This window comes from Eumetopias jubatus, unplaced genomic scaffold (assembly GCF_037043125.1).
Source record: "Eumetopias jubatus isolate StellerSeaLion01/CBP00866 unplaced genomic scaffold, mEumJub1_p1.0 scaffold_12, whole genome shotgun sequence".
Taxonomy (NCBI): domain Eukaryota; kingdom Metazoa; phylum Chordata; class Mammalia; order Carnivora; family Otariidae; genus Eumetopias; species Eumetopias jubatus.
Window position 1 is genome coordinate 61,714,285 of NW_028274818.1, and position 13,125 is coordinate 61,727,409.

Sequence of the window (13,125 nt, forward strand, 5' to 3'; positions counted from 1 at the left end):
AAACTGAGGGTTGCTGGAGGGAAGGTGGGGGGGGGATGGGGTAACTGGGTGATGGGCATGAAGGAGGGCACATGATGGACTGAGCACTGGGTGTTCTATGCAACTGATGAATCACTGAACTCTATCCCTGAAACTAATAATACACTCTGTGTTAATTAATTGAATTTAAATAATAAAAGGACGCCCCCAAAGAAAGCATTTGCATAAAAGCTAGATAACAAAATATCCCAGCCTACAATATTTCTAAGAGTGCTCAGAATAAAGTACTTCATTTATAATATGGGATAAGCAAGGCTCATCTCATGTAGGAAATATCACAGTTATTGAAGCAAAAAGATCACAGTGGAAGTTCACCTTCTAGAGGCACAAATGATCTATTTTCAGTGTTCTGTAAAACACGTTAATAATTACCTGTGACTATTTCCTACAACCTGATATTTCTAGATCGATAGAAAAGAAAGGTTCAAACATCTCATTATACCTCTCTGATAAAACAGATTTTCTGTGTGTGATGTCATTTACTGTGTTACTATTACTCTTACTATGATGAGTATTGTACTGGTCTCAGATATTTTGCTATGTTTTACTGGTTCCTCTATCAAGCTGTACTTTTCCCACTCTGTTATACAAAGGACATGAACAGCCAAGTCACAGATGAAGAAGTAGATTTGGTTCATAAACATGGCTAAAGATTTTCAACCTTACTCATGATTTTCTTAAAAAAAAAACAATAAAATACCACTTTCTGCCTTTATCAAACTGGCAAAGATAAAGGATTTGATCATCTACAATCAAGTAGTATTGTATTCTTCAAGTATTGAAGAAAACAAGTAGTATTACATCTTACTGATACAGACGCCCTGGAATACAATTTGTACTATTTATCTGAATTTAAAGTGCATTTACCCTTTGACCTAGCAATTCCATTTCTAGGAATTTCAAGTATTCTCCTACATATGCCTAAAGGTATATATGTAAGGGTATTCACTGTGGCACTGTCTGTTCCAATAACAACAAAACCCTCAAAAACCATAAATGTTCTTCAAATCCATAAAGGAATGACAAATTATATTACATCTATACGATGAGTGTTATGCAGCCATCAATCTATCTACTTTTTCTTTGCGTTTACTTATTTCAGCAATCTCTACACCCAACATGAGGCTTGAACTCACAACCCCAAGACCAAGGGCTGTACACTCTACTGACTGACCAGTCAGGAACCCCAGATCTATGCATTTGAATAGGTAAATATGTGCAGAAAAAAAGTTGTTTCAGATGCAAAACCATGTCTGTATGCTGCCATTTGTTAGAAAAAAGGGGACAGACATACAGACATACACACTACTTACACATACATGTACAAGTTTATACATATATACACACATGCACACACAAAATCATATTTCTGGAAGGATATACAAAAATGTGTTAGCTGTGTTTGTCTCTGGGCAAGGAGATCCAGGGTCTGCAATGGGAGATTATTTCACTGTAAGACTCTGCATTTGTATATTTTTTTGTCATCTGTATATATCAGATTTTCAATTGCATAAACAGTTAGTTGTTTAAAGAGGCAAGGATCTAATGGAATAACCTGGAAACATGGGTGCAATAAAACAAGCAATGTTGACTGAGGGAAATCTAAGTTGATGAGCTTTGCAGATGAAACTTAAGGGACAAGATCTCCAACCCATGCAGGTCTCTCCCTTTTAGTCAAACGAGCTACACATTTTAATTCATTTATTTTGTGTAAAATATGTATGTACTACTATCGCCACCATCATTTCATCTGGCCCAGCAGGTGGCCAAGCTGAGACGCCCCGCCAGGTGTCCGGGATGCCAAGCCCGAAGCGTGTGCGTGGGTGTCACACAGACACTGCACCTTGACCTCCACTGCCTGTTGAGGGCCGGGGCTCCAAAACCTCCCCATGGCTTGGGATGCCTTCAACATACTACAATTTCTATTTTAGTAAAAGCAAAAACTCACAAGGCTGTGGTCTATATATATATAAAAAAATGACATTTCTGGCCCAGGATGCTATCTGTCTCTGTGAGTGTAACTCAGAAAATAAGCAGATGATGTAACAGCTCACTTGGTAAGGCACTTTGCCATCCTGCACTTGAGCACTGACTTATTTCACGACAGCACGGAAGGAGAGTTGTCAGTTTTAAAATGAGATGCTGAAGCTTCATTGAGGTGACTAGCTCTGCGGGAGGGGCAGGAATGGGGTGACCCCAGTCCTCGGAGCCTAAGTTCAGTGCTCCAGACACATTGCCGCATTGAGCATGAGTCAAATCTGAAAACCAGCTTCGGACTCAAAATTTCATTGCACAGCCTTATACTGCTAGCAGCCATGTCTTTCAGGCTCACCCTTCTAGGTTCTTCCTCTGAAAACATAACCCCATTCTTAAGCGGTGCATTCCCAGTCTGCAAGCTGTCCTAAATATCAAAAGTTCCTATGACTTTGGAAGTTGAGTTCCAGTGAATTCTTGAACAGATTTTTCTGGCAACTTCTCTAATTGAAAGTTCTGATTCCAAAGTTTTTCCAATTACAGGTCTATAAGCAAAATACATGAGTATCTGCCAAGCATCTCTACCTAGGTTTTCTTCTTATTTTTCTCCTCACTCCCTCGGCCAATGTTTCTCTCCCCTTGGGGAAGGGTTGGGCTATCCACGGCTACCTGTGGGAAAGACAGCTGTGTTTTCTGTCCCCAAGGCTATTCATGATTATCAAATATGGCTGTACCTACAAGGGTTCAGTGAACTTCTTGAAACATATATATCACATTCAAATAATCTTCTTGGAGAACAAACCTGGCAACAGGAAATGTCAACATCATTAATCATATATTAAGCTTCATTATAATTAAAATTTTGAAATAATTAGCCTCAGCTTCTTCCCCAAGTGGTAATTATAGACCATAAGCAAGCATCACACTCTTTTAAGTGTCTTCCTTTAAACATTCAATGCTAAAGATAAAAGATTTTTAAAAATAATCTTTGAGATTTTAAGGTTTGGGCATATAAATGGCACTTTCAGGGTGTTGGGCTATCAGTTCTCTCATGATTCAAGAGATTTGCATTTTTATTTAACTCAATGGTGAAACTAAGATGTTACTATGTGCTATTTCATTTGAGAGTAGAGTTCAGAAGAACAAAATTATCTGTATTTAAAAATCTGAGGACTTCTATTTTCCTTCATTTAAAATCATTTATCTTCCATTGCCAATTATTATTAAAAGTTGTTTATTCATAATGATGTACTATACAGTGGCTAACTGAACATAATTAAAAAAAGTTGTTTATTCCATGCTAGTTGGAAAAAAAAATTATGTGTTATATTATTGTTTATTTTAGCAATTCTCCAGGTTTCTTCTTCTAACTCATTTCCATACGATGGGTCTTTAGGTATGTAATGTATAAAGTTCCATCTCTCCTTTCATAATCCTTAGTTATTTCCTCCAAGAGAATTCCATCATGAAGGGATAATAAATTAATCTAGATAAATACATACTATCTCAATGAACAGTATTACTTCTGTATTCTCTACTTGTGTTTACACAGAAATTATTGGCCATTAGAAAAGAGTACCTGCTCAGTCCTGATGGGTGAGCCACTAAGATGCAAAGAGAAAAACAGATGGGGTCCCCAGTTCTTAGGGGGTTTTTGATCTCATGGAGGAGACAATGGAGACAGAAGTGCTGGTAACACCAACAGAAGGCCCAAGCTGCCATTACAGAAACAAAATGGTCTCAGTTTTGGAAAGTGGGGGAAGGAATGAGAAATCAAAGCGGGTGGGGTACCCCTGCTCATGTCCCCGGGAGAATGTGGATGCCCTGATATGACGCAGAGAGGTTCAACGCAGAAAGAAAGCAACACGTAATGAGCGCCTAACAAAGACCAAGCAGGGTTCCAGCGCTCTACACTAACACTGTACTGGTGGAAAGAGCTGGGCCAGTGGGTGCACAAAGAGAAAAGATGAGAAAAGAAAAAAAACCATTGCCTGAGCTAGGGATTTGGGCATCACTTACAAGAGGCAGATGTGAAATCACAGGAATGGGCTAGAAATTGCCAGAGTGGGGAGTGGGAGAAGAGAAAGAAGATTTGAATAACCCATGTTAAGTATTGCCTGACTGTGGAAACGGGCAGTGCAAAGGGTATGAGAGACCAAATACACAAATGGGCAAAGGCCAGACCATGTATCTAGAAATGCAGACTCTGCCCACAACCTGCAGTAACCTGGCCAAGACACCAATCTCCCACCTACAACAAGCAGCCAGGGAAGTCAGCCTGCTGTAAGTCATACCTGCAGAAAGGCAGGACACTATCTCCAGTAACAATCCAGACCACCAAACAGTAACTTCTATAACCAAGATGTGGGACTTGATTAATAACGGGACAGCTTCCCTAATTTTTTGCCTCCAACTTAGGACCAACCGGGGAGAGTCAAGCATGCTTCCCCACCCAATCACATAGGATGCCCCACTTTGAGTTAGCCCCCCTCCGCTTTCCCTTCCCCCCTCTGTTTCAGGGCACACCTGAAGCTTTCCCCATCCCACTACAACGCTCCCCCACTCCTCCGCCTGACTCTGAGTCTCTGAATGTAAGCGACAGTGGCTGATGCTCTTGCTAACAGCAAGCTCCAAACAGCCTTTGCTTTGGTCATTGGTCTTCATTTGTTTCCACAGGACTACACACAGAGACAGAGAGGTTCGCTTGGAGAGTATAAGAGAAAACCTCTTCCTGAGGAAAAATGGGAGGTGGGAAGGATGAATGAAGACAATCAGAGTCTGAACTGGAAAGAGAGCTGAAGGAGTTCTACCACGTGGATGCCATCTTCCCATGGAATAACCTCTGATCAGTGACTCGGGAGAAGGCAGGCCAGGGCTGCAGGAAAGAGAGAGGAATGCAGAACTGGAAGTAGGCAATATGGAACCAACCAGAAATAGGTGACATGCTCACTTCTGTCTAACGGAGTGGGCTACACAGAGCACCATCTTCTCTTTTTCTTCAGATCCTGCAAGATCCAGTAAGAAAGGGGCACCTGGGTGGCTCAGTCAGTTGAGCATCTGACTCTTGGTTTTGCTTCAGGTCATGATTTCAGGGTCACAAGATTGAGTCCCCCATCGGGCTCCCCATTCAGCTGCTTGGGGACACTCCCTCTCCCACTGCCCCTTCCCCCACTTGTGCACACACTCTTTCTCTTTCTCTCTCTGTCTCAAATAAGTAATCTTAAAAAAAAAAAAAGATTCGGTAAGAAATGGATACCAGCGCTATAAAAGGAAGAGCACATCAAGAAAATTATAAAGGAACTAGGTTCGTTTTGTGTTCATATGGACAAACTGGGGAAGGATGTAAAACAAAAGCTCCAGAGCCAGTTTCTGCCAATTTCTTCTACCTTTCAATATCTTTGTTTGGTTGGTACATTAGAAATCTATTTGTAGGACCAAGTGCTCTAGGTTTTTTCAATTCTTTGGTGTTCCCTTCAGATGCAAGGGTAGATTAAAGTTTCTCTTCCTCTTTAGACAGTCAGAAAAGTGCTCAAATACTGAAGTCAAAAACCAAACGGGACCCTTCTAAATCTGGGAGCAACACTCTAATTTAAAAACATGGTTGGGTTTGTCAACATAAAGCACAATAGATCAAAGTTAATGTGCATAAAGGGAAAAACTTGTAGTTTAAGAAAAGATTGGAAAATGGATAATGAAGTCTTCCTTACTTTGGAGCAAAGTATGATGAAACTTTAAAGGGCCTGTAAACACCTGCATGAACTCATGCCCCTTCATAAAAAGAATAACAGCCAACATTTACTGAGCATATGACAGATGCTATTGTATGAAAGCATTAATATATTTAGTCCTTCTAGAAGCCTTTCAGGTAAGACTTGTCTTTGTTGTACAGACGAAAAAAAGGTGGTACAGTAAAATCAAGAAACTTGCTCAAGATTGCAAATCTCCTAAATGGTAAAGCCAGACTTGAACCCAGGTAATTTGACCCCATTGTCCATGTTCTTGTGTCTATAATAGGAAAAGGAGGGAAAGAAGGAGGGACACTGTTCAGTCATAAAGGTAATTTAAAGAACCTTTCCTCTGGTGTCATCTTATCTACCACCAACACCCTTGTGGGACAATCTAATGACACCCTAGAACTTAGATTCTGTTTTTTAATAGAATTCTTCGTGAAAAGGAACCAGAGTTCATTGGAGAGTAGATAAGACCGTGTCCCAGAGCAAGAAAATTCAAAACGAGGCCAGAACAGCTTGTTGTTGCCAGAAAGCAAGGTTGCTCTCAGAGATATCTGGAATAGTGTCAAAAAATACAAAAGACAGCTCCCACTGGCCAAGTAGTGACAATTTGGGCATTAAAAGGGAAAATAATGATTAAAGTCCATTGGAGCAAGTTGATTCTGCGAAGACAGCTCTAAGGTCATGATATTCAAAGAGAAGGAACAAAACACTAGGAGGTGATTGTCATCGCACAGAGGTCTCTCAATGCTATTTTCTAGAAATGTTACATATTGATGGACTAAATTATGCATGCCCTACACTTGAACTGGGTTATTAATATAGATATAACTGTAGATATTGTTTATTATTTTATTTTTTTAAAGATTTTATTTATTTGACACAGAGAGAGAGAGTAAGCAGGGGGAGCTGCAGGCAGAGGGAGAGGGAGACGCAGGCTCCCTGCTGAGCAGGGAGCCCGATGCAGGACTTAATCCCAGGACCCTGGGATCATGACCTGAGCCGAAGGTAGACTTAACCAACTGAGCCACCCAGGCGTCCCTAGATATTGTTTAAAATTTTAAATAAGAAAATAATGGATTAGAAGAAGAAATTCATAAAAAAAAAACCTATATGGAAAACTACAGAGAAGTCAAAAAAAATTTTTTTTTTTGAGAGAGAGAGAGTGTGTGTGAGCATGAGCAGGGGAGGGGCAGAGGGAGAGGGAAAGAGAGAATCCCAAGCAGGATCCATGCCCAGCGAGCAGCCCGATGCAGGGCTCGATCTCATGACCCTGAAATCATGACCTGAGCTGAAATCAAGAGTTAGACACTTAACTGACTGAGCCGCCCAGGAGCCCCTAGAAGTCAGCTTTTTAGTAGAGAAATCGAAAAATTAGAAAGCAGATGTGAAGTGTACATGTGGAGGGGTGGTATATTACAAAGTGAGTCTGGATCTTGCTATACTTTCTGTGGTGGTCTAGGACCACTATGGTAATTTATACATTGGTTGCCCAGGCTCAAATATGTCATGGGTCCCATCCTGTGCAGACTCAAGTCTATCCACTTTAGAATGAAAGAAAATCCCTGTGGTCAGGACAGTGGGAATCATGTACATAGACTTCGTTGGTCTATTCCCTCAAGCTTTAAGCCAAGGAGGCATAATAAGCTAAAATGGATACGCAAATATGTGAGCAAGAGTGAGCCCAACCAGGACGGGAGCCTCACAGACATGGGGCTGATTAAAGAGGATGAGGGACAAGTGTGAGGAGGTCCAGGAGCAACTGTCTTAACTACTGTGACAGATCAGTGTCCATCGACAGGGTTAGAAGATGACGCTGACCCACCCCAAATTTTATGTTTCTGTAGCTTGTTTAATGATAGTTTGCAGAAATTAGCTGCCATATTGTTTATAGCCATTGGGCCTGAGATGCAGGAGCAGCAGGGTATGGACTGGATCTACAGACATTTATCACTGAGGTGTGCTAAAAAGAAACCCTCTCCCAGTAAGTGTGTAACGGTGCTCTACTAAACGGGGAAGAAACGACCCACAACAATGGATGAGAGCTGAGAGAGATACAAAATACAAAATGGAGGCCTGTCCCCTCACTTGAAAGGGCAGCCCGTGCACACGTGAGCAGGTGCTCCGCAGGCGAAGGACACCTGGACGTAAGTTCCAGTGTCCCTACTAGTCCCTGGGGATGTGATGTGTGCGAAACCACACAGTGCCCTTACCTCTCGCAAGAATAGTGTAAAATGATAACTGGAGGCAGCAGTGAATCATAAAATAGCTACGCCACAGGATAGATGTGATCTCCACCGGCAGGTGAAGCCGTTCTTAACTATGCAGTGATGCCCCCGAGCTCACTGAGATGCAGTTTTCCAGCCGAAACTAGAAAATTTGCCCTTCACCCCCTTCAATAAGTCAAGTGACATGGAGATTGGTATTTATAGAGACTGAACCAGCAAATTAAACACACGGAAAAATGATGGAAACTACCCTGATATTCGGTACAAGGAGGCAAAGAAATAGGTCAAAGTCATTTACTGAGGTCAAAGATCTGGTCTCCTGGTGTAATAAGGTTAGTTAAAAGGCACTTGGGAAGATAAGAGCAGCTGTTAATTCACAGATTCATGTGGAAAATTACGACAATCGGGAGCATCACTGCCCTACCACTGGTATAGTATTTTAGCAGCAAAATAACAAAAAGGGGAAAATAAAACACGATGTCAGAAAAAATACAAATAGGATATTTTCACAGAGAAGATAAATTTTTTTCAGACATAGAAGTTCAGGAAACACTGAGTGGGCAATATGATTCCAAGTAGTAATCTATCAGAGGCTAGAAAGGCATCTCGGCTATTCAGTAGAGTTAAGATGAACTAAAGCAATGCACACATGCCCTTGAACAACGTGGGGGTTAGGGGCACTGAACCCTGTGTCAGTCAAAATTCCGCCTATCATTTTTGACCTCTACCCCCAAAAACTTCAGTACTCACAGGCTACTGTTAAGCAGAAGCCTTACCAAGAACATCAATGGTTGTATGTTCCATGTAATAGTTACTGTATCCTTACAATCTGTCCCATTATTAACTGCTCTGTGGCTCATCCTCGTGTGCTGCCATGCTCTGTAAATAGGCATCGAATGAAATGATGAAATGAATACCTTGTCCAAATTTACAGAGTCAGTAAGTGGTATAATGCAGATTTGAATCCAGATCTTGCTGATTTCAAAGTCTATGGCGGTTCACCACATTAGGCTTCCTTGGAAGTGCAATAGTACAATGGACATTAAATTCATTGACTTGAGGTGGTCAGAACAGTCGGCTAGGGTGTTGGGAAGTACACTGTAGTTGCTAAGCAGGATGGCAAGGGATGGAACTGAAGGTCGGGGGTTGTCAGCCAGGGACAAAAGAGGGTGGGAAAGAGTCCCAGAATTAGCAGGTGATGTTGCCCATAACATGGTGTGAGTGGACAATGCAAGAAAGTTCCATCAAATTAAAATGAGAACTATCGGGAGAGGGGCAGTGGGCTGTCTGACTGGAGACTGGGGCTGGACGGGGCACGAGGAATGGCCAGCACCCCACCTTCATCCTGTGTGCCGGGGAGAGGAGACAAAGCAAAAGGTCTTCGGGATGAGGTTAGGGGTGGCAGAAGGACAGTCGGTGCCTATGGCGTGGCTGAGAATGCAAGAGGACATACAGAGGGCACAGGGAAAGAGGCTGCAGAAGAGACGGAGACTGGAGGGGATGCAGGTTCTAGAAAACATGGCTGCGTGGAGGGGGAGCCCAGTAATCAGGCAGTGATGCCGACTCCCCAGGGGAAAGGCAGGCGGGGAATGGTGGGTAACTGGAAGAATGTGTTCCAGATTCGAGGGAGAAGCAGTGTTGAGTCACTGGGATTTAACAATTGATTGAGATGGAGAAATAAGCAGACCCAGATTCCAGCTGTATGAGCTTAAAGTCAAAACTGGATGAAATTATAGCTTCTCTCAAGTGAAAATAGGAATAGTTCTAAGGTTCCCTCTTTTTGGTTGTTGAAACCTATAAAGAACCTGCTAATGTGTCTTAAAAGGTCCTGAGTATTTTGTCTTAGAAGTTGTTACAGTTTGACCTTTATAAAGCTGCTTCCTAGGTGCTGGGGTTTGCCATTTCAAGTACTCAGCGGACCTCATCACGAAGTGAGGTGAGAAGGGGCAGAGCCAACCCACGGAATAAGATGAGTCACGGACCCCCTGTCCACGGATGTTTCTATCTGTCGTTTCATAGGATTCTCGGAAAGTACTGATGCAGAAGGAGCGTTCAGGAGGAAGATGGTGGCAATCTGCTATTGTTCTATTGCCTTACTGATAACCCCAACACAATTCTTCTCCCAAATTCAGTCTAGGAAGTAAATATACGTAGGAACCCCTTCCAAACATGTTAGAATAAATCTAAAATGTATGCTACTTTCTCTCTGTATCCTTTGTTCCTTGTCTAATACTGTTCTCTGGTAACTAGACTATAATGTACCATGGGTTGAAAAACAAACTTCAGTGGTCTTTTCCAGACATGTTTTTGTGCCACGCATTCAACCCTCAAGGCAAAGTCTCCAAGATAAAAACCCACATACACATTACCAAGTTGTTGTTGATCTTAAGCTGGAAAAGAGGGGCACTTAGACTAAAGCTTGCCACGGGGAAAAACTACAACGAAAATTCATTGTAAGCTCTAATTCATAAGAACTATGGTGGTTGTGTGCCCTGACTTCAGCTTGGCCACAACGTGTAATAAAAATAGACTTCTTATCGACCTGCCCCCTGCCTTGGTGCTTGCCTACACCCTCTCCACGACCTAAAAAAATAAGAAATAAGAAATAAAAAGGAATATCCCCAAGGAGACATTACTTAAGGTAACGGAAGAGACATAATACGTAAATCTAATGTAATCTATTTCTAGATTAATAACAAACTATGTGCGACATTGTGACAGAGGAGGCACGTGTCTTCTTATAGACATGCTGATCTATTTCACCCTGAGTCTTAAGTTGGAATTTTTCCTGAGATGTGTGCTTCTTTAACTTCCACTTGATGTGACAACTAGCACAGTGTCCTTTGTCCATTTGGGGCACTCATTTTTGCCAGGCTCGTCACGGGACAAACCAAAACCTCATTAATAGAGAGGGGTCTCTGTACAAAATTTCACTCTGTCCACCAGCCCTCTGTACAGGATATGCCCCAATTGTAAAGAACTGTCATTGAATGAAATCATTGCTCATTTTTATTCCCTCGGCAAAGTAAGAGCTTTATTCCCTCACTTTTATTCCCTCGGTCTGCAAAGTAACAGCTTAACCCACAGGGAGGTTGGAGGATCTCGTGTACTTGGGATATTTTTCTCCCTACTGTCTAGTGCTCTCTTTGCTTTTCTGCCCGCCCCCTAAAAGAGAAGTTTTGTTTGTTACCTCTTACCGACATTTATTTTGACAATTTTTTTCTGAGAGTCCATCTTCATCCTCTCCCATGATGTCCACGGCAGAAAATATCAACGCCACGAGAATGGCAAAACAGCACACCAGGGCGAAGATCACGATGCACTTCTGCTGGGACTGTCAAGAAAAAGAAGGAAAAGAAAAGTGAGAAGGAGCTTCCACTTCGGAAACTCAGGATTGGACAGCTTTTCAAAACCCTTTAGGAAAGTTACTTTCACCACTGCCAGCGAAGGGCTGTCCTCGGAGGGAAATCTTGCTCATTCCTCAACAGAGCCTTTGACCCCCGCTAAGTATGTTAGAACCTGCTAAATAACGCAGGCGCTGTATCGAGACTTCTCAACAAGTTCACTCTCCCTCTTTCTCATCAAAAGCAGTCCAGAAGATCTGGAGATCTTACAAAGAGCGCTATGAGGTCCATGAGTGCAAATTAAAAATGACAAGAGTGGCTCAATAATTATTCTCTGTCTCCCATTATTATTACCACCTTCCAAACTCTATGCAAGGTCTATGCACTCAAACTCTGTATCCTCTTGCTTCTCCCACCGTGTCTTGCTCTAAGACCTTTACTATGATGGCTTCAGGAGAGATGCCCCTGGCAGGTGAGGATGAGTTCCACACTTTGATCAGAAATTAGATCCATCAGATGCCAGCATCTTGGGTCATGTAACTGACATGGTTCATTTCGAAAGATCGAACACAGTCATAACCAACATTCATACTCTTGATACGATTTTCACTTAGAAACAGTGGCTGAAGGTCCAGTCACTTTTGTCCTTATCTTTAAGGCCAAGTGTTGTATTTTGAGACATCCCTGTCCCCAGGGGTTCATGGCCACAGGGGGCAGAAGATGGGGCCATGGTCCCTAGGCAGCACCCATGGCCCCCAGAACAAATATTTTTGCCTACATTCCATTTATTAGATAAATCTGGATGGGGAAAAGAAGAACAAATTTTAATTTTAATTTTTAAAAGTGTTTCTGAAGGTTTTAGCGATTATTTGCAGGAGGGGAAAAAGTGATCATTGACCAGACAGCCAGGAGAAATTCCCTTAGTGATGAGATGCATATATGTGTGTACACGCACACGCGTGCGCACACACACACACACACACACACACACTTCACAGCTTTGTGGAAACCAGCTGGCTTTGCTTCTCCCACCACCCCCTGCCTTTTATCCCCACAGTCACATGGTCTCCAAAGAACCAAGGAACCTCCCCAAGCTCAGGGTCCAGTTTGTCCAGGGATAGGCTCAGATTACAGATTCTAGAGAAAGGTGTTGTCAAGGAATGAAGGTGCTTCTGTGACCAGGCACGATCAGCTCAGATGCTTGTTTCCTTCTAGAGGCTGTGTCTTCTGACTTCCCTCAGGTGTCCCCTCCCAAGAGAAGTTGGTTCCAAGTCCCTTGCTGACTCTCCCTGTGCACTTCTCTTACTCCACACCCAGGAAGCAAGTGGGGGAAAGCCCAAGTGAGACACTTGTGAACCACTGTTCTTTGCCCTAGGCCGCCGGGATCTTTAAGACAGGGGATACGTTTTATTCTTTCCATCCTAAGCAACCAGCACAGGGCCAAACAGATAGAAGGTGCCCAAGAAATAATGACTGTGTAAACAAAGTGAATGAATGAAATGAAAATCACAAGGGCACACTTCTGAGCATGTAGGGTGACATGAAGGTGTTTCGAGACTCAGGTGTGGTCTTCCTGAGAATTAGTTTGCTTCCGTATTTTGGTGATTGTGAATCTTGCAGCTTCTCCTCGTTCACTCTCTGCTTGAGCCAGAGGCAAATCGGCGCGCCGTGTTTACCAGCTATATCAACCTCTGCAGGAAAGACTGTGCATTCATCCTGCCCCTTTATTTCCCATTCATCCCTAGTTCCTCATTAATTTTATTTTTCAGAAGCGCATAGGAACCTGGTTGAGGGCACGGACTTTGGGAC

The 13,125-nt window shown here is 42.5% G+C and overlaps 1 protein-coding gene across 1 annotated transcript in view; it reads right to left on the reverse strand.

The window, feature by feature from the left end:
* PLD5 (phospholipase D family member 5) overlaps positions 1-13,125 on the reverse strand; it is a 395,172-nt gene that overhangs the window by 232,258 nt on the left and 149,789 nt on the right. Inside the window, exon 2 of the mRNA XM_028111768.1 lies at positions 11,170-11,306. Coding sequence (XP_027967569.1) covers positions 11,170-11,306 — 137 coding nt within the window. The remainder of the gene's footprint in view (positions 1-11,169; positions 11,307-13,125) is intronic.